This window comes from Pecten maximus, chromosome 7, assembly GCF_902652985.1.
Source record: "Pecten maximus chromosome 7, xPecMax1.1, whole genome shotgun sequence".
NCBI lineage: Eukaryota > Metazoa > Mollusca > Bivalvia > Pectinida > Pectinidae > Pecten > Pecten maximus.
Genome location: NC_047021.1, coordinates 20295652 through 20321168, shown reverse-complemented (window position 1 = coordinate 20321168; position 25517 = coordinate 20295652). Strand labels below are relative to the sequence as shown.

The window sequence follows — 25517 nt, the reverse complement described above, 5'->3', positions numbered from 1 at the left end:
GACAAGGGCAGATCACCCAACCCTGGAATTATGATGTCTGGTGTGATTGATCGCTTGGAATATTGTGATTTCAAATCTTTCCCAGTGGCTTCTCCAGTTTCTGTTGGTTCAAGCGTCTTTGAAATTGAATGACCAGATTCAGTGCCTGGGTCCACAGAATGGAGATAATCCAAAGTAAGTGTTAACTGTTTTGTTGAAATTGACTGTTTAGGAGACTGTTCTACCATCTGTGTATCTTTTCCAGTGATTTCCATTTCCATACACAATCTATCAGAATCAATTTCAGGAAGAAGAGTTGAGTGTTCAAAGTTGATTAGTCTGGAATGATCTTTGTCATATTTTTTCTGTAATCTTTTCTCCATATCCACATTGGTCTTCACTTTAAAGTTGGTAATTTCTGAATCCGAGCTTAAACCTGGACTCTTACTTTGTTCATTGTCACTCCAACTTTGAGGCCTGCTTCCAAGTTTAGCAGCAGCAGATTTTTTTATGGATTTCATGATACTGTCCAGTGGACTTTCTCCCTTAGCTCTTTTTCGAAGATATTTTCGCCTTTTGTCGACTCCAGTGTTAGAATCCCTCTCCACAGAGGAGTTCCTTGAGGAACAGCAAGAAGAACCACGTGAAGAGTTCTGAGAACTTTGGTCAGGGAAACTGAGTTTTGGTACTTGGTTAATCATTACATTCTGCTCTAGTGAGGACAGAATAGTTGGTATGTCTTTCAATTCTTCCATCTGGTTTTTGTATTGGTCACTTTCATAGGGTTCAACATCATCAGCATGTCTACTTTCATCTTTTGATTCAGTTTGTCGTGAAATAAGGTTGGTGGAAATTTCATCCTTTGAACAAATTTTTGTTGATCTTGTATCTGTATTTTCAGGTCCTTCAACCTTTGTTTCTGACAATTTTATGGCATAGTTGTCTGTATTATCTACATGTTTGTCTGTTTGGAGTACTGCACTATCCATCAGAGTTTCCTTCACATCAGTTGACAGCTGAGTAAGAGCTAACTTATTTGAAGCATTATGGACAGATTCTGAAGTGGCAGATGTTGAAATAAGGACATCAGTTGATTGTTGCTTAGATGAGATGACACCGGGTGTTTGAATGGCAGATGAGATTTTGACATCAGATGATTGTAGGCCAGATGAGAGGTCAAGATTAGATGCTTGTAGGCCAGATGAGAGGTCGGATTTAGATGGCGACTGTAAGGCAGGTGACATTTCTACATCAGATGAGTTGATGATGTCAGATATATTGACATCAGCAGAAGATTGTATTTTATGAGTACAAAACGGAGAAGCAGAATCAGTTTTTGAAGATTTTTGTCCTTTTTTCGGTATCTTTGATAACTTGGGAATCCTTCCCAACTTGCATTTATCTGAGCTATACAACCCAGGCAGGACATCTGAAATGAAAAATGATATAGAGATAGTCATTATTTATATTGTTTATATATACACTTTATTAAAACAAATAATCATTGCATTTATTTTGAATAAAACCCTGTGATTCAACTCCAGTTAAAGAACACTAACCTCAATTCTGATTCTATAGTTTGTAGTATCTCGGGGCTTATTTTTGTTGTTGATCTTTTCCATATTTTATGTACAACAATTACAAATTGTAGCCTAAAGTGATTAATGCTGTAAAAGGTGCTCAATATCTACAGAAAATATCACAGGACCTCATCTTGGCATTCATTATTGTATGATTTTTTTTTTTTCCTTCCAATGCAAGTTTGTTTTTTCATTTCATTTCATTTTCTCATTTTTTTGTCTTCTCTTCCCCCCAACAGTTTTGATAAATTTATGGAAATGAATCTGTTCTGATAACACCAAATTCAACATGCATAACTACAAGAGGACCCATGGGTATGAAAGAACCACTCTCCTTTTATAAAGCTCTTGAATAGAAAAATTTACTTAACAATTGACTTATAAAGTTGAATTGCGTCATGGGTTTCAATCTCAAATTCAAACTTCTTATGACCTTGAATGTACCTTAGTGACCTTGATCGAACTTGGATATCCCTCCATCCCAGCATGCTATTGGTTAAATATAACAACCCTGTGCCTCTTGGTAATTGGGAAGTCATTCTAAGATGTTAGCACATTTGACCCCTGTGACAACTAAAGTAAGTTAAGGGGCGCCATCCGATTGAACAAACTTAAGTTAAGGGGCGCCATCCGATTGAACAAACTTGTTGACAAATTTGACTCATTTTACCATGCATCGATATCCTAGTAATGTCTGTATGCAAATTTTGTTGGGCTTTATCCAAGCCCCTATCACTTAAATAATGTAAAATGAATCCAGGCCTTTCAGTTTTATCAACCAAATTACCATTGTATTCTTGAATATGGCCATGATCTGGTAATTTTTGTTTTTCTTTTTGTTTGTTACATTTGTTTGACTCCGAGGGTTTGATGTAGCAATCTAATATGGTAGGTCTTAGCTTAGTTATTGAGAATAAGATATTTAAAACGATAACTTGACAATAGACAGATGCCGGAAACTGCATCATGGCATAACCTTACTTTACTGGTATTATTATTATTATAGATTTTCCTATATTTGATGAAATTATTGTGTAACATATTCAGTATTAAAATAAAAGACTAAGAAACTATGTAAAATACATTTGAAATTTCTAAAACATCGCTAATTCAATCATTCTCGAAAAACTCTCTTATTTTATGTTAAATTTCCTTAAAACCGCCACAAAATTCACTTATTATCTTCATAAAAGTATCACATATATGTGATTGGCCCACAGGAACTAGATTTTCAGAGAGAATCTTACTTAACCTTTAACCTGTGAAGCTGAAAAGCAATCCTAATACAAGAGGCCAAGGTGCCTGTATCGCTCACCTGGTTTATTTGATCAAACATCAAAATAATGTTTATGTTCCATTTGCTAATAGCTTTATTTGTTGGTGTATCATATTGTCAGCCCCATTATTTATATAAATTTGAATCCCAGCCTCCTTGGGATGTTACCACAGAAAAATCAATGCCATACATTGCTTAGTTCCAGAAAAGAAGTCATTAATATCAATATTGCCAAATGGACCCCTTTTGGCCCCACCTCTTATAGGCATTCAGGGGGTCAGCCCCACCATTTGTACAATTTTGAACCACTACCCAATAAGGATGATACCAGTCAAATATGATAGATATTCATGCATCGCTTACTTCCAGACAACTAATTGTTTATAGCAATTTAGACCAACTGACCACTTTTCTACCCCTCAGGCCCCCAGGGGGAGTCCCACCATTTTTACAATTTTGAATCCCCACCCCATAACGATGTTACCAGACAAACATTAGCGATGTCCATTGCTCAGTTGCAGAGAAGAAGCTGTTTATATTAATTAAGCAAAATTGACACCTTTTGGCCCCGCCCCTCAGCCCCCGGGGGGTCTGCCCTCATTATTTCTACAACTTTGAATCCCTACCCCATAAGGATGCTACCAGTCAAATATGAGTGATATCCATTACTTAGTTTCAGAGAAGAGGCCTTCCATATCAATTTAGCCAAATTGTCCCCTTTTGGCCCTGCCCCTCAAGGCCCTAAAGGTTTAATCTCACCATTTGTACAATTTTGAATCTCTACCCCATAATATGCTACCAGTCAAATATGAGCGATATCCATTGTTAAGTTTCAGAGAAGAAGTCGTTTACATCAATATAGCCTAAATTGACCCCTTTTGGCCCTGCCCCTCAGCCCCTGGGGGGTCAGTCCCACCATTTGTACAATTTTGGATCCCTACCTCATAAGGATGCTATCAATCAAATATGAGTGATATCCATTGCTTAGTTTCAGAGAAGTTGTTTACTGTATATGACCTAATAAGGGCTCAGGGTGCGGGTAATTGACATTAAAATTCGTTATTCTGAAGTTTTATGAAACAGATTATACCTTATAGCAGAATACCAAAGGCTGTTGAAACGGTAAAATATTCAGTCATAAAAATATTCCAGATGAAGATATCTATTCATTATCATATATTAAGCTTAAATATCACTTCAATATTCCTGTAAACTTGTAAACCATGCCAGTTGTTCTTTAGACCAGAGAACGTGTGTTCCACCATTTATGTTCAAATGAAACTATTTTGTGTTCTATTTATAGACACAGGTGATTTCCCAGATCATATCAGACATCGTTTTCTTTGACCTAATAATTGATTTACAATGTCTTTTACTAGCTTTCTGTTCTGGACAACAGTTAGTTAACAACATGAATTAAGTCTTTTACTTTATCTTCAAATAAAGATGGTAAGTTATATTCATTATTTGTATGTGTGTTTAGTTTCGGGTACACTTTGCACTGACATCTGTAGGAATACTTCAGCAGACAAAATGTGGCGAAAACTTTTGTTCCAATGATTTAATTTGCTTAAGAAAATTGAACACATAAAGTAGCCAAACATTCCACATGAACTATTTCTTTTGAACACCATTTTGACACTCAGTCAAAGATTTTTTTTTGGGGGGGGGGGGAAGGTAGGGGCACCCTTTTTAGGTCATATACGGTATATCAATTTTGCTAAATTGACCCCTTGTGGCCCCTCCCCCCCGTCAGCCCCGAGGGTCAGCCCAACCATTTGTACTTGTACAATTTTGTATCCCTACCCCATAAGGATGCTACCAGTCAAATATGAGCGATCGATATCCATTGCTTAGTTTCAGAGAAGAAGTTGTTTATATCAATTTAGCCAAATTGACCCCTTTTGGCTGCGCCCCTCATGCCCCCATTGGGTCAGTCCCACCATTTGTACAATTTTGAATCCCTACCCTATAAGGATGCTTCTGACCAAATGTGGTCAAATTCTGTTGAGCGGTTGTGAAGAAGTAGTCGATTGTTGACAGACAGACGACAGATGGAAGACGGATGCCACATGCCACGGTATGGCATAAGCTCACCTTGGTCCTTTGGACCAGGTGAACTAATATGCAAGCACTGTTAACACTGTAGGATGTTTGAGTATGATATTCCCCAGGAAACTTAATGAACGGAAACTGCTTTTCTATTTATAATAACAGTGACCTTGACCTTTGAAGCTAAATCATTTCATGGGGCACAACTCGGTGTTGCACTGATCATTGTCACAAAATTTCAACAGATCTGGTGAAAACTAAGCGAATGCATTTTAGTTTCGCTTTCCCAATTGGGCATCTCATATTATTGATGTTACCTCAATGAATGGTAATGTCCATGTTGATATAATTTAATGAAATTTGAATTAAATGTAATGAAATTTTCATGATTGGAGAATCCCTCAGTCTACCCTACAAGGATGTGTCAACTGTTACTTTGACTCAGTGAATTCATCTAATTGTGGCAAATAGTATTACAATAATCCTGCCATATTTATCTGCAAATAAGACCCTGCCCACAAATAAGCCCCCTTCTCCATTGTAAAATTGAAGAATCACCAATAGTATGCTGAAAGTGGTTCACACTTAAGTCCTCTCCAAATTTCAATACTATTTTTTTACACCAGAATGTGAGCTTATTTGAGGATAAATAGTAATGTCAAAAATCAACATTTGTTAAAATAATACACACTGATTCTATACTAACCAGTAACCACATGCATAGATCTCTATTTAATAAAAAAGTTTGCTGTAAGCATAAAGTAGACCAAGCATGATAATCCAAACAGATTGTTAGTAAATAAATATCAAACAAATTGTTAGTAAATCAACGTTAAGTTATGAAAGTAATTAAAACATGTTCAAAACATGATTAGTAAAAACACAGGTAAGTATGAACTCATTGAACCTGGATGAGTATGAACTTGGATGAGTGTGAACAAGTAACCGAAAGATGCTCTTATGTCACCTTCTATTGAGCACTTTTCTCGATTTGTGCCAACCCATGATTTTATCTTTCGTTTTTCTTTGACTGCATCTGTTCTTTTTGCAGATGATGATGAGGCCGATGATGATGATGATGATGATGATTTTCCACACTTTAGACTTCTGAATGAGTGATGATTAAACGCATATTTATATTTGAACAAATCCAACAAGCAAGTTAGTGCACTGAATACCATCTAAAATGACTGTCAACTTTATTTTTTATTTTTTTTTTGGACAAAAGTATCCATTTGAAATGAAAATCATTCAAATTGTCAAAATCAAATGAAGAGGAAAGAAATGAAGTCTCATGACAATAAGTTTTGTACAGGTAATTAATAAACTCATATTTCCCTTTATTAAGTTATCAGCAAATTGTTCTAACATAGTCTGCAGGTCTACCAGGGAAAATATCAAGTTTTTATTTCTTGTTTACATATACCAGAAGGCATAAACAAGAAGTTAATTTCCTTTCTTTTAAAAAAGAATATACATGGTTATTAGATATCCAGACAAAACTTCAATAAAAGTTAGTATGGCTGTAACGAGTACATGTTTAATGCATTTATCACAAGTAAGCTTAGTGTTGATAGTAAATGTACACGTTTTTTTCTAAATAAGTAAAGCTTATACAACACTCCACTGTGTTATATTAGTTAGCGAGAAAAGCTGAAGTATATAATAAATACCTTTTGCCTCCCTTGTTGATACTAAGTGGATCTTTCTTCAGTAAAGATTTTGGTCCCTTGATCTTGAAGGACAGTTTCTTTTCATTGGTCTGTTGTTTCTCACCAACCACAGGAACAGTCTTTTTTGATGCACCTGAATTAACTTTATTCCATGAACTGGATTTTTCAATGCTGACGGTGGGGTCCAGTTTGGCTTTCTTTGGGGCACTGTTCAAATGTTCTTCACTAACTTTATGACTATTTTCTATTTCACTAGAACTGTAAGCACGAGCCCGTATCTTGTTGGATGAGTTTTTCACTTTTGATTGCAGATTTTGTTCTGGGTGGAATGATTTTGGAACTTGTGATTTGTCTGTTATCAGTGGTAAAGACATGTCCATCACTGTCACTGGAGTACCTTTAATACTCGATGTTGTTGTTGGTTTTGAAGTCTTTGAAGTCTTTTGGTCGTGATTTTGCAGTAGTTTGCAAGACTCATTATACTTTTCTGCAAAAGTTTTAAGTCTCTCAGCTTTTCCATCAATTGGCTCAGTCTTTTTTGAAGACTTCATTGCAGTAGTTTTTGTCACAGATTTTTTCTCTTTATTTGAACTGTGACCACTTTGTGAACTTATACTAGATGTCCTTGACCGATTTTTAGTAGATTTCTGTTCTTTTGTTTTCTCGAAGATCCTTCCATGACAAGTGCTTGTTGAAGAACTGGCTTCCTGCTGTGACTGGAAAGATTTTTTGTCAGAAGTTTTTGGGATGTTGATCTGTTTCTGGCTACCACTTGTTGTTTTACACTTGCTTTCTGTCACAGCTATTGACTTTCCAGACTGGATTAATTTGTGCTCTTCCTTCTTAGAGCTTCTTTGCTTTGTTGACTCACTGTGAGTATGACAGGGTTCTTTCGGTGTTTTGGAATTTACTTTATCTCTTTTTGAGGTTTTGATTTTGTCTGTAGATGTCTTTAAACCTTTTATCTCCGGATTCTTTTTATTAGGCAAAGGTTTCACTGAAAAAGTTGTTAGTTTCTGAGTACACTCTGCTCCAACCTTTCCTTTATGTTGCCGATTTTTATCACAAACTGCACTATTCAGTAACTGGAGCATCGCTTCAGCCTCCTGTTTCTTCGAATCTTTAATTTTCTCTGTCTTTTTTTCTGCTTGTTTGTCCAAACGTTTATTCAGAAGTTCTTTCATATCTGTAACCTCTTCAATGCAGCGGACTTCAGATAATGGTTTGCTAGGGCTACCCTTGGTACTGCCTTCTGTGTCCATAGATTCATCTGTTGGTATGCCGAGTCGCTTAACAATCCTATTCATCTCTGAATCGGACATCTCGGACTCGCTGTCAGAACTCATACTAAATAGACAATTTGATTGATTTGTTGGTGTTCGAGACTTGTTCCAATTTCGTTGTGCTATTGATTCTAGTGTTTTTGCTTGCTTTTTGAATTCAGACTTCATCTGATCGGAAATTAGCAGACTGGTTTTAGGTGGGTAACTGGAAAAATGCCTTGGAGATTCAAATTGTGGTCCTTGCAATTCTGAGGAAGATAAGAACATAAAAGAATAAATAGCATGTATAAAAAAAGTATAACTATCCCAATTTTAGCTCTTATCATAGGAACTCTAAATATAATAGTTTACCTGTACTCGTACCTATTAAGCATATTTGTGGTGTTTAAGAACTTTGCATCAAATTAATATCATTTTTGTACCTGGTAGAAGTATATTGTAGACATGTCAATTCATAATGGGCTATTTTATGTTTCAGGAGTAGTATTCTAACGAATTGTCTAATCTACCAAATAAGTCATCAATGTTTCTTTTTTCAAATTATAACATAATTGATATTGGTCATTGCTTCATAAGGAATAATACTGATTGAACATATTAACCCCCCACCCCCCAATATTGTAGTCAAATAGACAAGAATTCCACGGAAGTGGAGGTGTCGCCTGTGTATGCGAATAATTAAAGGGTCATAACTCTTTAAAATTAGGACTTGAATAAAAAAACAAGCAATACTAGCTCAGCATGAAGTTTTGAATTAATCCATTAAAATATAGAAACCGTTTTCGGAAAAAAATAAATGGCTATAACTCTTTTAAAAACTTGCGAAAGACTTCCCATGAAATTTTGAATTAATTCCAGTAATTAAAGGGCCATAACTCTTTAAAACTAGGACTTGAATAAAAAAAAACAATAACAAACTTGTCCACAGTATTATGGTAACGAACATTCTATTTTCGCAAAAAAATTAAAGGGCTATAACTCTTTTAAAAAGGTCCGAATAAATTTGGTTAACGAACTTGTCCACAGTATTATGGTAACGAACCTTCCCATGCAGTTTCAAATTAATCCAGTAATAATTATTCAAGTTATTGAGTGGAAACCACTTTCGCAAAAAATTAAAGGGCCATAACTCTTTTAAAATGGTGCGAATAAATTTGGTTAACGAACTTGTCCACAGTATTATGGTAACGAACCTTCCCATGAAGTTTCAAATTAATCCTGTAATAATTATTCAAGTTATTGAGTGGAAACCATTTTCGCAAAAAATTAAAGGGCTATTACTCTTTTAAAAAGGTGCGAATAATTTTGGTTATCGAACTTGTCCGAGCTATCATGGTAATGAACCTTCCCATGAAGTTTCGAATTAATCTGTTCTAAACTACTAAAGTTATCGCACGAAAACCATTTTCCGGACGACGCCGACACCGGCGACACAAAAAGCAATTACATATAAAATACTGTACTAGTAAAGATGGTTAATAGGAGCTTGATAATATACAATCACCATGTCTTGGAGAAGGAGGAGGAGTCTGAAGCTTTGGAGGAGGCTGGGAAGGATGATGTGGACTAGAGGTGAATGGACCTGATGATGTTGGGCTTTTCTCTCCACCTAAGGTAGGGTCACGGTGCACTGACACAGGGGACATGTAGCCTGACAGTGGATCCCTTGCATGCTCTCTGGGGCTCCTTGCGTAGTCTCTGCTATGTCTTGGATCTCTGGATTTTTCCCTTGGGTCTCTTGGATGGTCTCTTGGATCTTTGAGACCTCCACTTGAATGTGCTGGCCCAGTCATGGGTAGACAGTACTGCAAAGGCTGGGAAGGAGATAGTGAATGGGTCATGGGACTTGTAACTGGGCTTTTTATGGGACTGTATGTAGAAAGGACCATGTCCATGGGTTGTGCAAAATGAGGACTATCTGGAGTTAGATCCTGGGTTGGAGTCATTGGAGGTGGGGTAGGAGGGGGAGGAGGAGGAGGAGGTGGGGTAGGAGGGGGAGGAGGAGGAGGGATCAAAGCCCAATGATTAAGTGGTGATAAGGGAGCATGCACTGGCGATATTAGACCTTGGATCGGAGAGGTAGGTGCCATTACTGGAGGTGTCAGTGGTGGAGGAGGCTGGCTGGGGTCGAAAGCTGGGGGTGGAGAAGATACTTCCCATCTCTTTGGAGCTACCCCCACCACTGGAGAAACTCTTGTAGTTGACCTCAACCCTTTAGTCGGAGAGGGAGGTGGGGGCATCTGTCCACAGACAAGACCAGGGTAAGTGTTATTAGGACTGACTACAGTGGAATTTGTTATGCTGTCCGATAGATGTGGCACAGTTTGAGAGATTGAGAGACTGATGTGAAGAGGCTTCGTCTTTTCTCTAAGGTGGGGATCAGAGCCAAAACTGGACGGTAAGCAAGTTGGTGCTGAAGTCTGGACCAAAGGATCTGTTTGTACAGCTCCTGTGAAGAAAAAAATAATTGTACTTCAATGTGAATGAAAAGGAATCATACCAATCTGATCTAAATACTGTTATCAAGGGAATCCAAAGTTTAATGTCTTTAAACAGGACAGACATCCAAATGAACTGGACCATTTGGATGGATATGACAACACTCTAGTTGTTCAATAGTTAAAAGCTATAATTATCTCTCAGTTATGAATTTAATATATATATTTGCACAAAAAATGTAATTTTAAAAACATTTAAATTAATATTTTACATTTCATACCATGTTTCCTGGAAGTCCTGGAGAGAAATATGCTGTACAAAATCACAGGGTACTGATGAGGCTTTGTTAACCCTGAAAAATTAATGCTGAACATTTAATCTCTGTTTTGTTGATGTACAGTCAAACCAGCCTTAGTGACCACCTGAATTAAGTAACCCCCTTTTAAATGCGACCGTATTTTTTCCTCCCAAAGTTATTTACTATTATAATATTAGGGACCTGATTTAAGTGACCACCTGTGAGACAGACTAACGATCCTCATTTCTGTGTCCCAAATACTGATACTTTTTAATTTTTAAAACAAAGCAAAAGTCATAATCAAGAAGAAACAGGAAGAATCAATGTTACCGATCCACATTAAAAGATAAAAAAAATATTTTCATTCCATTTTTCTCTCTGATAACACCCAAAAAAGAATGAAACTTTATCTCTAGAAAATCGAGAGTGGATAAGGGAAAAAAGAGGTTCTAGCCATTCAGATGATTTTCAGAAAGTTTTGATTGATAAAAACATTAAATTTGCTTGAAAAATATGAAAAAAAAGCATAAATGGTCAACTTAATGTTAAACTAAAATTTATATTATTTTTGAGACATTAGGACAGATATTTGCCAGTGAAAGAATGTGTCCGTTATGAATATAGTATGACTACTAATCAGGACAGATGTCCAGACAAGGAATTCAGGAATGCAAAATTTTTTTTCTTCTTCAAAATGTGTCAGGCACTGAAAACAATCAAATTAGCCATTCAAACTTAATGATATTTCAAATTTTGAATTACATAATTGATTGCAATATGCTTTGCCATACTTCAAGCTTTAAAAAGATATAATAAAATGAATTACCATAAATATGGGCAGATAGTGTGCACTTTTATTCATCAAACTGATAAGTGAAACAAGAAATCAAAGAGGGATCTTGGCACCAACCACTGAATAATCGTTATTGGTTCTGTCAAACTGATCTTCTCTTTTTTTTTTCCTTCTGTCTTTTTTCCTCTTAATAATCTGATGACATGAACAAGTGGAACATATGAAGTTTGATTCATATCCCTCAAGTACTTTTCAAGAAATAGAGATAACAAACTTCTATTCTCAAAATCCAAGATGGCCACCTGTCCGCAATTTTGTTTTCCTGATCAAAACTCTATAAATTGTATTGTCACAACTAGGGACAAAGAGGAACTTACACATGACGTTTATGTAATATCCCTCCAGTATTTTCAAGAAATAGCGATAACAATCTTCAATTCAAAAAATCCAAGATGGCTGTCTGTCAGCCAGTTTGTTTTTCTGATCAAAAATCTAAATTCAATTGGCACAACAAGGGACCAAGGGGTAACTACACATGATGTTTGAGGAATATCCCTTCAGTGCTTTTCAAAAAAATAGCGATAACAAACTTCAATTTTCAAAATCCAAGATGACCGTCTGGCCGCCATTTTGTTTTTCTGATCAAATGTCTATATTGAATTGGCACAAAAAAGGACAAAGAAAAATCTATACATGAAGTATGAGGAATACCTCCAGTACTTTTAAAGAAATAGGGATAACAATATTTGTTTACGGGCGGACAATTTGAATAGCCTAGATGTTCAACTGCGCAGTATTTGCAGGAACAAGCCTTTGCTGATCAGATACATGGATGTCATGAATGTGAATTGAGATTTGTAATTGTCATTTCCTTTGACAGCAGGATTATAATTTTAATACTAAAATATATATTATTTTTTTAGATAAATATTGAACAAAAAATCAAAGAAATAAGTAGTTATTTTGATGGTTAATTCCTAAAATTGTATAGATCTATCTATTCATCAGCATTTACGTGGATTTATCTTTGCTGAGCCACACATGTTCCGCACACATATGATCTTACTTGAGCAATTGGTTTATTTTTGTTTAACGTCCTATTAACAGCTAGGGTCATTTAAGGACGTGCCAGGTTTTGGAGGTGGAGGAAAGCCGGATTTCCCCGGAGAAAAACCACCGGCCTACGGTCAGTACCTGGCAACTGCCCCACGTAGGTTTCGAACTCACAACCCAGAGGTGGAGGGCTAGTGATAAAGTGTCGGGACACTTTAACCACTCGGCCACCGTGGCCCCTTACTTGAGCAAGTTGCCATATTAAGGTGTAATATGATGTATAACGGCTTGATTAACATCAAACAAAATTTGAAATGATATATCAGTACTAAGTTAATTCATAACTTTAAATCAATCACCTTATAAATCCAGAGCTTTGCCAGAAACTGATAACGTTCAACTTGTTTACATTCCAAATTTTTGTTGCCATGTAACCATGGCAACCAAAATTGTGGAATTTAAACAGCTACATGCACATCTACACATGGTTCTCTCTATTTGTGTGAAGTGTCATTGGAATCAGCACACCGGTTTAGGAGGAGTTGTCCGGACAATATGTGTCGGAAGGATGGCTGGACAGACAACCTGATTCCAGTATACCCCCCCCCCCCCCCCTCAACTTCATTGCGGGGGTATAATCACATTTTTTTCTCTTCTGAACCTAGAAAAGGTATTTAAGAGATAAAGTAACTTACCCAGCTGGAATGTTAGCTCACTTGCTGTCAGTAGAAGCAACACTACATCCTTCTCAAGTTTTCTAATGGCAACCTACAGATAGACACATGACTAGGGTATTATAAACCATTATTATGAAAATGTACGACATTGAAAACAATTCAACAAGCATTGTATTTACTTTTACATTATGCCTGAAATTAAGATTACAATCATTAACTTGTAAATGCAAAACTATTTCTAATCAGAGTATATGGTTTCTCTTTCTGACCATATCAAATTCTTCAAAACTGAATTATTTTCATATCTCATCTTCATTTGATTTTTTTTCAGTCCAAGAATTAGGGTTAAGATTTTTTATTACACACAACAGAACAAAACAATTATCGTTGGGACCAAAGTGTAAGTACTTGAAAAAATTGTTCACCTCTGTGTATGAGACACTTACACAGTTGTGTTTTCCAAGGTAGTTCATAACCTTCTGGAAGTGTGATTTTCCCTCAGGTTTGACAGGGTGTAGCTCACACACATTTACATAGTAACCATTCCAGTATCCCTCACGTTGTCTGTCTAACGATGTTACTCTCTGGAGATATTTCTTCCTCGCCTGGGCTATCGGCATCTTATGTGTGACGTTGATTCCCTTACCACTGTTGAATGGGAGATACTCAGAATGACTAACATCAACATCAGACTTATAATAAAGTCAGTCACAGACCTAAACTGAATCTAGTGCAACTGCTTCTGATCATGCATGTACATATATTTAGCAATAATTCAGCAATAAGCAGTTAACCAAATATGTAATTGATTGACTACATTGCAAAGCTTTTCCAAATATAACTGATGATTATGAATTTGCATTTTGTTTCAGAACGACTGATTAAATTGATGTTTTAAGGCAATGGAATACTTACATTCTGGATGGCTTGGCAGGTCCAGCTTGAGAAATCATTTCTACTGAGCAGGCATATAAACCTTTGACTGTTAGATGACCACTCCAAACCACAAATTTCTGCTCCTCCCCCTTTAATTGTGGAGAGCTTTGCACCGGTTTCACTGACAGTGGCGACCGCATTGGAAACTTTGGACTGCATTTCAACAAATGTTAGGAATAATAATTGTACTTTTTTCTTATAAAGATTTACCATTTAAATTGAGGAGTTTTTAAAATGGATTTCACATCACAACAGCAAACCAGAAAATATTTATTTCCATCCAGAGTTAAATCTATAAGATTTTTATAGGAATTTTAAGAATCTTAGAGATTCAGGGCTTTTTTTCCACTACTTTGGGAGTGGGGCCTTACAGCTTTGATTTGGGGAAAGAAAAATCACAAAACAGGAAGATAACTGAATGTATTAATAATTAATTAGGTTTTACCTCTCTCCGGAATTCCAACTGTGATGAATTCATTTTGAATTAATCAATTAAAAACATTTCAACATGCATGTGTATGTTACCTATTCATCTAAACCACAAGTGATTGAATGCTGCATGTGCAAGATTTTGTCATTGTTTCTGTGAAATTCTAAACACATATAAGTATCGTTATAAAAAAAATTTGCAGGGCTAGAAAATATCCTTCATATAATTACTTGATATAAAAGGAACAAAAAGTGGTCACCAATGGAATCACATCGATAAAGAGGAGGCAATTCTTCCAATTCATTACAATTCTGTTAGGAATACTTTTATTATTTCAAGACTTTGACACAATCAATTAGTTACCTGCTCATTTCTGGAGACTTGATATCCTTATGACTTTCATTGTATGTAAACCTGACGACAGCCACCGGGCAGACATTCCGTGGTACATCTTGGACATTTTCATCTCCATACTCGTACAGGTACAACTAGAGAACATTCCTAACTAAATTAAACTTTTTTTTTCATCAACCACTTAAAAAAAGTGGTTTAAAATTGAACTGTCACATTGTTAATGTCACATTGCAATGTTAGCTAATTCTAATCTTAACATATAAATCATTAAAATTCAACCAATGTTTGAAAATGTATTTCTCAAATATTGGCATATGTATTTTCTCTTTCAATAATTTAAAATAATTCCTGCATTAAGATCACATATAATTGATACAAAGTTGACAAAATGTCCTTTTCCTTTCATCAATTTTCAAAATAATGGTTTTTTTTCAATACATATAACTGTTAAGTGTTAATAGCAAGGTTACAGATAACATACCTGAGTTGACTCGTACAAGTTTTGCTGGTTCATTGAGCTGAGGTCGTTCCCAGTAGTTGAAGATATGTGACAGTCATGGTTAGGTGTTGGCTCAAGGTTACTCCCACTTCTATTTTCCATAACCAATTTAATCTTTCCCTTATTATAAAAGATATATCTCTAATTACAATAATCAGATTAATGCCACAAAATATGTTGATAGATTGATAAACATTACAGATACAGCAACTGTTATTGACTTCCTTTCTTAAGTATGATTTTCAAATGCGATATATATTAATTTTCATATAAAAGCAACATACAAATCATTTATCTTACCTTGTGATATTTATCAACAAAATGATCTGAAGTATGATTTTCTATAGAATAGCAGATTTTTTAGTGTATAGAATAAATTATAGTTGGCAAGGTATTAACAGAGGTGTATTAGTTAGCATAAGGAACCCTAGGAAAGATTGGTAAAATGTGTACCTTTATAACCTTGAAGACAATGATATGCCCTGTATAGCCTGAACTTAGTCCAACTGGTTTCAAAATGTCTGCATGCTTACATAAATGAACACCTGCAATGATATATGAGGAAAATATTACTGAACAAGCTACAGATGCATTAAGGATGCTTTCAGTTTATCTCAATATATATCAACAAGAGGCCAATAGGCCTTAACTGTCATCTGACTAAATTATTGGTGATTGTGTACTTCATTGAATATCATAAAGAAAGATGCCTTATGGGCCTAAATGGCTGATTGGCATGGAGGTTTTGATTGAGAAGCTGTTTCAGGGGTGTAAAAATATTTTTCAAGCCACTTGCCCGAATGCAATTTCTACTTGCTCCAGTGTGTTTCATTAAAATATATAAAAAGTCCATTAAACCATATCAAAAATTTCATTTGATATTAAATAAATAAAAAATATTTACAATCTATAATTGAAAGAAAAGAATATGAATTTTAATCTAAATTGCAATTATTAATTATTGTCTCTTTTTCTTATTTTTTGTTAATTCCTGAATTCCGGTCCGGATTGCACTCCGAATACTAGTCACACAAATCCAACTTCCTGTTTTCATAAACAAAGATTGTTTTACAAATAAAAAAAAAATCTTTCCATTGTCTAGTAAGAACATTTGGTGGAGCATTACAGTAATTGTAATTACAGAGCATTATTTCATACTTCAGCTGCAGTTTTTTATTTTCATCAGTTTGAAAAGTCTTAAAATCATTTGTGAAGAGCAGGCTTCAGAGCGCCACCAGCGACCTACTTTACCCACCTCGAAAATTTGATTATTAACACGGAAAATAAACATAATTCAACTACTAATTGTTGATTTTAATATGTTTGAGCATACTTCTACACTACTGTAATTCTGATAAATTCTTTATCACACAGAATTCAGGAAATCGAACATAAAATCAATTGAGATAAAAAAACCTTACTTGTCCCGGGCAAGTGGATTTTTACACCCCTGTGTTTGAAGACTTGAGTCCTCTAATCTTAAAAGGAGGTCAAGGTTATTCACTTGAACAAACTTGGTAACCCTTCACCCGAGAATGCTACAGATCAAATATCAACTCCTTGGTACTCTTGGTTATTGAGAAGTCGTTAAAACATTTCAGCCTATTCAACCCCAATGACCTTGAATGTAGGTCAAGGCCATTCATTTTAACAAACTTGGTAACCCTTTGCCCCTGTATGCTACAGGCCCAATATAAGGTCTCTGGGCCTCTTGGTTTTTGAGAAGAAGTTGTTTAAAGCCTATTTGACCTCAGTTACCATGGAAGTAGGTCAAGGTCATTCATTTGAACAAACTTGGTAGCCTTCACCCCAGCATGCTACAGGCCTAATATCAAGTTTATGGGCCTCTTTGTTATTGAGAAGTTGTGTGTAGATTTTAGCCTATTTGACCCCTGTGACCTTGAAAGTATGTCAAGGTCATCAATTTGATCAAACCAAGGCGAACCTTCATATTAAATTTCAGAAATATCCCGTTAAGAAATGGCAATAACAAACTTCAATTGTCAAAATTCAAGATGGCTGCCTGTCAGCCATGTTTTCCGACTCGTCCCAAAATGCAGAAAGATCCCTTCAGTACTTTCTGAGAAATAGCGATAACAAACTTCAATTGTCGAAATCCAAGATGGCTGCCTGTTGGCCATGTTGTTTTCTGATTGGTCCCAAAATGCAATATGCATAACTACAGACCAAGGGCAAAAGGGACGGACCAAGGACGCAAGGCGATTTGAATAGCCCACCATCTGATGATGGTGGGCTAAAAACTAGGGATGTTGGAATTCAAAGTGGTGACATCGGAATTCACTCAAGACTTTCTGTTTCTGAAAAATAACATCTGATAAAAACCATGACTTTTTTTGTTTTTTTTTTGAAAATTCCTTTTTGAACTAAGTAAAGCTAGAGTTTTAGTTTGAGATGAATTTTCAAGACAACTGTTTTGATGAAATGTACCTGAATGACCAATACAATGCTTAAGCATTTAGTCAGGACCATGTATACCCTGGTAGTATAATACCAGAGATGGAATTAGCCACTGGTTTTTCTGTATTAGTAAGTTTTTAACAAGGTTCATTAGGTAAAAAAATCAGTCTATACAAGAAGCATCTAGCAAGCTTGAAAAGCTGAATTTTTGGCAGAAAATGTACCAGATTGCACCACATGTGCCACAGCTAAATTTCAAACAATCCCTGACACCCTAAACTGAGCTATAGCTATTGCTGGCGGATTGAGGCCTACAGCACTTGCATGATCATTCTGGACCCGTGGATTTCATTAGTTAGCAAGCATACTATAATCTCACCTTTCACTACAAGGCCAATGTATGTTCAATTTTCAAACAGTCTGATGAAAACAAATAGCCATGTCTCCTAGAAATTTAAGGGGCAATAATTTTTTTTTAGGGGGCAGAGGGGATGGGGAGGAAACTTTATACCATGACTATAATACAGTCCAAGTTATTAAGAAATTGGTTGAAAAAGGTAGATATCCAGAAACAAATCAAATACTGCAATAAACAAAGGGAAACAACTTTTGCAAAAATTATTGAATCAAGATTCTTTTCAGGAAAGCATTATTTCTTGTCATTATTATATGTATACCAAGTTTCTATGAGATCGTCGCACGAATAAAACTTTACGCCAGAAAGACGGCATCACGCTGTAATACTTCCATAAATTTGAAGGCGTATAAAAATAGACAATGAAAACAGTTTGACATGCTTAATATTTGTACCTGATGGTGCTGTTGTCACTACATCAGCTCTCATTTTTAGAATGTGATATGACTTATCGAGGATTACACAGGAACTGTAATCAATGAAGAAGCACAAGGTGTTAACCTTCCTTGTCTAATACTCAATCTATTTTCCTTCATAGTTTGCCCTCCTTTTATTAGTTGAGTTGGAAATAGTTTGGTTTAGACATCAGCTAGGGAGTTATTAAGTATGTGAGAACCTATCACTTTAATATTGCTGAATAATTCACTCATTGTATACTGAACCACTTTGTACCTACTCAGAAATTGCATGTTTGACTACAGGTACAAGTTAGATGTCTACTAGGAAATGGTTGGGCGTTTAAAGCAGAGGTCGGCCATTAGAGTCTACTTCTTTTTATGAAACATGTTTTCCCTGAGATTGTTTGACTCAGGTTTGGATAAACACCTGTAGAAAGGTTTCAATAAATATTCATATACCGTATTTTCTTTTTTATCCCTGCACACATACCCATTTTGGGGTGCCCCAAACAGGAATCTGCACTGTTTCCGATGTGAAGACCCTCTCTGCAGATTTTGTTTACAGTCTCATCCTCATTCTCCGAGTCCATACATAGAAAAGCAAAGCTATCTGATAGCTCCTTCTCTACATATCCACACCCACGCAGCTCTCTTCTTTTTTCCATATACTGAAAGCATACATGTACAATTTTTAGAATTATTGATTATTTACGATTGTATTACGTAACAGCAAAAATTATACATCTCATTATCTGATGCCTTGAATCCTCATGTAAATGCTGCTATTCGGTATCAAATAAAATGTCATGATTATTAATGTCACAAGTGTGTGTGATATATAGTCACAATAACGACCATATAGACCGAAGGCCTGGTTGCCGGTAGGTAACGTCGTTTCAATCACCGTATCATCAGCATACTTAGTGTCAATTAGCAGAGACTTATTTTGGCAGAAACTTTCCCAATTCACATTTTGAAAGACAAAAACATGTCCACAAATACTCACTTTCTTAAACTAAATACTGTCATGTTAAAACTTTGAATTTAAGTATCAGTCCCCACCTACAAAGCACTGAGTTGTAAGCCTATAGTGATTACAACTGCTGGTACAGCCCCCCCCCCCCCCCCCCCCCCCCCCCCCCCCCCCCCCCCCTTTTTTTTTTTTTTTCTTGTATTATTGTCTTTGTTGTAATCCAAAGGAAACATTTGAAATTTCATTCATGACATATTTGGTATTTTCTTTTGAAGTTTACTGATGGAGAGAAAGCTTGATAGAAAGTGATATCATTGTGATAATTTGCATTTAATTGACTGACATCTATGTAATTATCATAACATATCTAAGTAAATACTTTTATTTAGAGTGAACAGTGAGTTAAATAATTTCCAGAAATAATTAAAAATGATGTAATTTTGCAGCTATTTTTTTGTAACTTGTTGCTTATATAATTATCTTTCCAACTTGAATAAAAAAGATCATTGGCCAAGCTTGAAATAAATTTGTTCCCCCTTTTTTTCAGTGAGGGAAGGAAGCTTAAGTGATCATGCAAGGAATTTATTTTCCAATAGCAAATTATCTCCCCTTAGTTTTTGTTTGCTAAATGTGTCGCGCGTGAAATGTGTTTTCCGGTCAAAAATGTCGCTCACGCACTTTCTCCCCCATGAGAATTTTAAAAAGTTGGCAAGTATGATATAGTTGCAACAAAACAAAGTGTCAGGCTGCAGAATAATGCAATTTTTGTATCTCTATTTTATTACCACAGTCTATGTCATTTTAAAGAATTGAATTTACTTTAAAAAGGCTCTGGTTGTGTGTAAGTTGTGATGAACGCTGAAGAATTACATTTTTAAATCTCACTTGAATGGGCATACTATAATTAAATTAAATTCTTAGATTGATTAATCAGTGATATTCGTCATGTTTCTTGATAAACCACATCGTGATTCCCTATGTATAAGATTCCTGTGAAATACTCAATATCTTGGTTCTTAAGTTCTTTGAATTGTACTCAATTTACCGAGTTTTTTTTTCACTCTCTCTATCTGTGTATTGATTAGATATATCTGATAACTTTCGTGAAGAAATTCGTCTCTGAAATTTAATTCGTTCCTGATGAATGGGCCTACCTTATCTGTTGCGGTGATTTGTTGAATCACACATTCATGCTATACACTTTGTTCAAGCATTTCACTATCGACTGATTTAAATCATGCAACCTCTCTAATGCTATCATAATCTCAGATATGAAAACAAGGTAACATTAGGTTTTTGCCTCATAATCACTTCAAACAGCTCAAGCAGCAGGGCAAGGCCATTTTTGTAGGCCTACTTCTTGGAAATGACACAAGAACCAATCAGAAGTATTCTACTTTAATTTTAAGTATCAAATGTAGAAACAATTAGTAATTTCACTATCAATTGCAAAGAGCTTGAAGTTGAGGTGACTTTCCAATGTTGTATCAACTAGAGTCTGTAAGAGTTACCTCCCCTCGCACAAACCAGACAGGAAGCGCAATAATTTGCACAGAAAATAATTTGGAATACCCAAGGATAAAGCAGGTCATTTTTCCATAATCAATTTATTTTAAGCAGATATATTCAAACTTATAAAAGCATGAATCATAAATACTAAATTACAACCAAATACTTCGCAGAAGGAGATACTGTGTTACGGTATAAGTTTCTTTTTTTTTAGAAGAATAATTTCCGGTCCCATCTTGAACTCATTGGGATTTATCATAGAAATAAGCAATATTTTGATTCCCTCAAGAGTTTTGAATGAATTTGCTCTTGTCAAAGTCGGCTATTATAACTATAGGAGGCTGTGTTCCACAGCACCTAAAAACATGTTCCTTTTCTATGAAAGTAAATGATCGAGGATGATCATATTTACAAGCAACAGCTGAAGTGAACCCTGAAAATATGTACAAAACAGCAAAATTGACGGTATAGGTTCATATATCGCTTTATTATGGGTATATCAAATTCTTATAGGCCAACCTCTTCGTTCTGAGGGTTAAATTTAAGGTAACGCTTAAAGGAAGATTTTTTTTTTACATTTATTTTAAAACATGAACACCCAAATTTCAGCACTGACCCCAAATTTTTTGTCAAATTAATTATCTGTAAACTAAAGCTAATTCATTACTTATTGTCACAACAAAGGCAAACATTTCTTCAACAATTCCCATAAAAATATATAGCAATTTTTTACTTACAGCCTCTGTCAGGTATGTATTTTGCACCAACTTGACCTGGTCATAACTAAATCTGGAACTGGACTGTGGCTGGCGATAACTTTTGGTAATAGTGGGAAGTATCTCATGCTGGAAATCTCTTGAGCTCACTTTCACATCAAACAGAACATCTGAAGAAAATATTTATTAGTTATCACAAAGGAATTCATTATTAAGTTTATTTTCAGTAATTCAAACATGGAAGCGGTCACAAAATAATACAGAATGGATTAGACAATTCCACACATTGACAATATGGCACTTTATTAGGCCTATACGACATGACATTGCATGTAATGTCCGACATGAACGACCGGTCGTGTTGAACTTTGATAAGCATATTGATTGAAGATGAGTTGATAATCATTAGGGTAATACATGGATTGCATACGCTTATATGTTTATGCAACAATTTTAAATTACATACAAGACTGTCCACAAGGCAAATCAGTCGTGTGGGCTAAGTGGTATGTTACCAAAATTCTGGTGATACTGTTATGGGTTCGAATCCCATAGTGTATTTTTCTATTATCAAATTGCTTGTTTTTAGTGCATAGTTTGTTTGTATTTTCACATTGTTTGTTTTTAATTTTTTTTAATTATACATTCAATTAATATCATAATTCTGGCAACTATTCAACTTAACTACCATATCAGACAACGTTCAACAAGATACCCCAATGACTGTATAAGAGCATTCAATTTTACAAATTTTGATATTCAAAATACATAAATATCCATCTGATGAATGTAAAATTACCCATGCGCAGGTTCACAGGTAATGCATTGATTGGCAATAATGAAAAGATATCTAGTGGCAATTAAATCATCAAAATGCTTAGTTAACACTGTTGACAATACACGGATACTTTCTTAGTGTGCCATACAGCAGGAGTACTGATATCACATGTTATATAATTTTTAAACATTGTTGGGGCTTAAAGTTGCAATTAGCTGTCTTGTGGGAGGTGTATTTTTCAATGTAAAAAAATTCAACGCTGAATATGTGGCAAATATTATAATGTTTTTTCTGTCACAGATATACAGCAATGATCACACATACAATCCATTAACCTAAACGCGTCTGTTGATCAGTCTTTGTATTTTTACTGGGCCATTCGTTGTGAGCTTTCAACAGAGTTTGCCAAAAAAATCCTTCTTTTCGTTCTTCATTTGACAAGTTCAGACTATCCCAAATAGTGTCAGTTATAAACCAAAGTTCAAAGCTAGAAAATTGTTTTTATTGAAAAAAATATGTGTTCGAACCATCCGCCTATTCGAACCAACAGGTTTACCTAATCATCATCCTTTACAAACCCATATGTTTATATTGATATCGACTCTAACTTCGATTTATATGGGTCATTAGGTCTATCATACATTATGAAGCCCTTATATGCTCCTCTGCTCATGTACATTCAAGAAAAAAAATCCAAAAATTTGACTCGACAGCTGGTTACAAGACTATTAAATAAATCGAGTTAAAATAGTGATGCTATGCTTTACAATTTACTCAATGTAAAACTGATCTACCACAGAAGAAATTCGTTTAAAAATGAAAAGTAAATTCTTATTTTTGTTTGTGGAAGGAAATACACCAGTCAACATCAGCATCCAGAAATTGTTTCAACTTTCAGTTCTAAATTTACAGCGTTTAGCATTGACAGCCGGATGTTTGCTTTGGCTGCAACTCATACTTATCAATAATTACCAGTGGTGCGTCTCTTCTTCTTTGGAATGACGAAAGAAGACGGGCGCTCTTCCTTCGTTCCTGATGCTTTTTGCACTGACGTTTCCTTCCCGCCATCTTGCTTGTCAACGTTCACATCGGAATGTGCTTTCTCTCGTTCCGCAGGTTTTCCGTCGCTGACATCCTGAAATTTCAATGGATATCCATTCAAAACATCTCTATGTGATCGGACAGATTCGGTTGATGCATTTAATCTGTCAAACAAGTTATCCATAATCTTTGTTTTTTCGTTTCCGTGTCTTCATGTCTCCGTCTGTTTCGAGATTACACGTGAGCTCGAGGCACGCGAAATAGCCATTTCCCATTGGTTAAAAAATGACCAAAGGGGAACAACTCTATCATCTGTCAGGCCGTCTGATGGGATTACACGGTATCACAAATGGCTGGTGTACGCCCAAACCACAAAGAAGCAGAACTAAAAAATAAATTTATAGATATATATAAATACAGAATTATATTCATTTTCAGACCAATTCAGTGCATTTATTGATTATATTCACGAGTCATATGCACACATTAAACTTACAAAAAGCACAAAAAAACAAAAAAAAACTGGGACTAATTTAGATTACTCAGAGTTAGAATTACAATACATAACACTGGATCTTTTCATCTATAAGAGTCAGATAAGTGCAATTTATTAAGACTTTATTTGCGAAAACATTCGACAAGGTCAAACAAGCAATTCTGCTTGAAGAAGTTGAAATGATTGGTTTAAGAGTGGATACGTGACTTTGTCAGCGACATATGAAGTCGTCGTAAATAGTCAATACACCAAAAAGTGACCAGTGGAGTCCTACAAGGCGATATGATAGTATACGTTGTGTTTCTTACTTACATTAATTATAACCACCTACTTCTCAATAATGTAATCGAAATATTTGGACGCAAAACCCTACAGAACCAGAAATATATGTGTTATATATATGTTTGAACTTTCTGATAAAACTACACCATTCAATACACCATAAAATACACCATAAAATACATGAAAATGTTATATGATAACCGGTCTACGATATATCAGTAGTTAACTTTCTAAATAATCATAATAAGATAAACAACTTTATAAACAGGGACAATCGTGCTGCAAACAGGGGGAAATGTAAATTTATTCGGATAGCCAGAAGAAAATTTGCGTACAATTTATACGATGGAATGATACAGAGTGTGTATTATCTGATAGAACTAGGCACTTGAAACCTATGGAAACGTATGAAAATATATGCTGGCCAAGGAAAAGTAACACCAGATCGAGATTACCCAGCAAGGGAGAGACACCTAATTGGCCTAGCTGGCCCCGGTTTCATCAACGGGTTTCACTTTAGGAAAATCCACTACTTGAAATTTCCTATAGGAAATTAAAGCATTTTTGGATTTAAGAGGAAAATCATACCTAAGGAATTTTCTCAGATTCTGTTATGCATTACTACGGGAACATTTAAGTTAAGGGTTTTTCGTAAGTTAAGAAACATTTATATATGAACTGGGGTCTAGCAACAAAAGATAAATCGCATGGTGTAATAGATAAAAACAAACGGTGATGAAGTATAACAGTGTCCCAAACCAGTATATTTAGTCCTGGGACTGATCATCACACCTTCAGTTGTTGTAACAAGTAAGTGTTTCTTGCACTTTTTAAAGAAGGGAAGATCTCCGTATTGATCGCCATGACGAGACTGCCAGCAGTAGAATACGATACACTAACAGCTGGCATGGTTTTAAGATAACATAAAAGCGGTCATGTTTTTCACAAATTAATTTGGTCCCAAATTCACTTTTCCCGCTTTCACGGTCTTTTTCCACTTAATTTCTGTATTCATTTCTTTTTTCTTTTCTATTTTAAGGAAAAATAACCAAGCCAACTTCCACATTGATAAACATATATTTAAGGAGCATATGATGCAGAGCAAAACAAAAGCTATTTTCGTAAAATCACTATTTCTCAAATTTCACATTTGAAATATATCTTTAACC

At 35.4% G+C, this 25517-nt stretch overlaps 1 protein-coding gene across 1 annotated transcript; it reads right to left on the bottom strand.

Moving 5' to 3' along the window:
* Positions 1 to 1299: 1299 nt before the first annotated feature.
* On the bottom strand, positions 1300 to 23786 carry LOC117331117. Its single transcript, XM_033889712.1, has 13 exons — positions 23502 to 23786; positions 21773 to 21921; positions 19044 to 19221; positions 15776 to 15867; positions 15305 to 15442; positions 14833 to 14957; positions 14019 to 14192; positions 13550 to 13751; positions 13122 to 13194; positions 10563 to 10634; positions 9348 to 10292; positions 6561 to 8091; positions 1300 to 1408 (listed from the first exon to the last, which is right to left on the bottom strand). The coding sequence occupies exons 1-13, from the start codon at positions 23752 to 23754 to the stop codon at positions 1387 to 1389; spliced, it is 3954 nt and encodes a 1317-aa protein (XP_033745603.1). The 5' UTR covers positions 23755 to 23786; the 3' UTR covers positions 1300 to 1386.
* Between the last annotated feature and the right edge of the window lie 1731 nt (positions 23787 to 25517).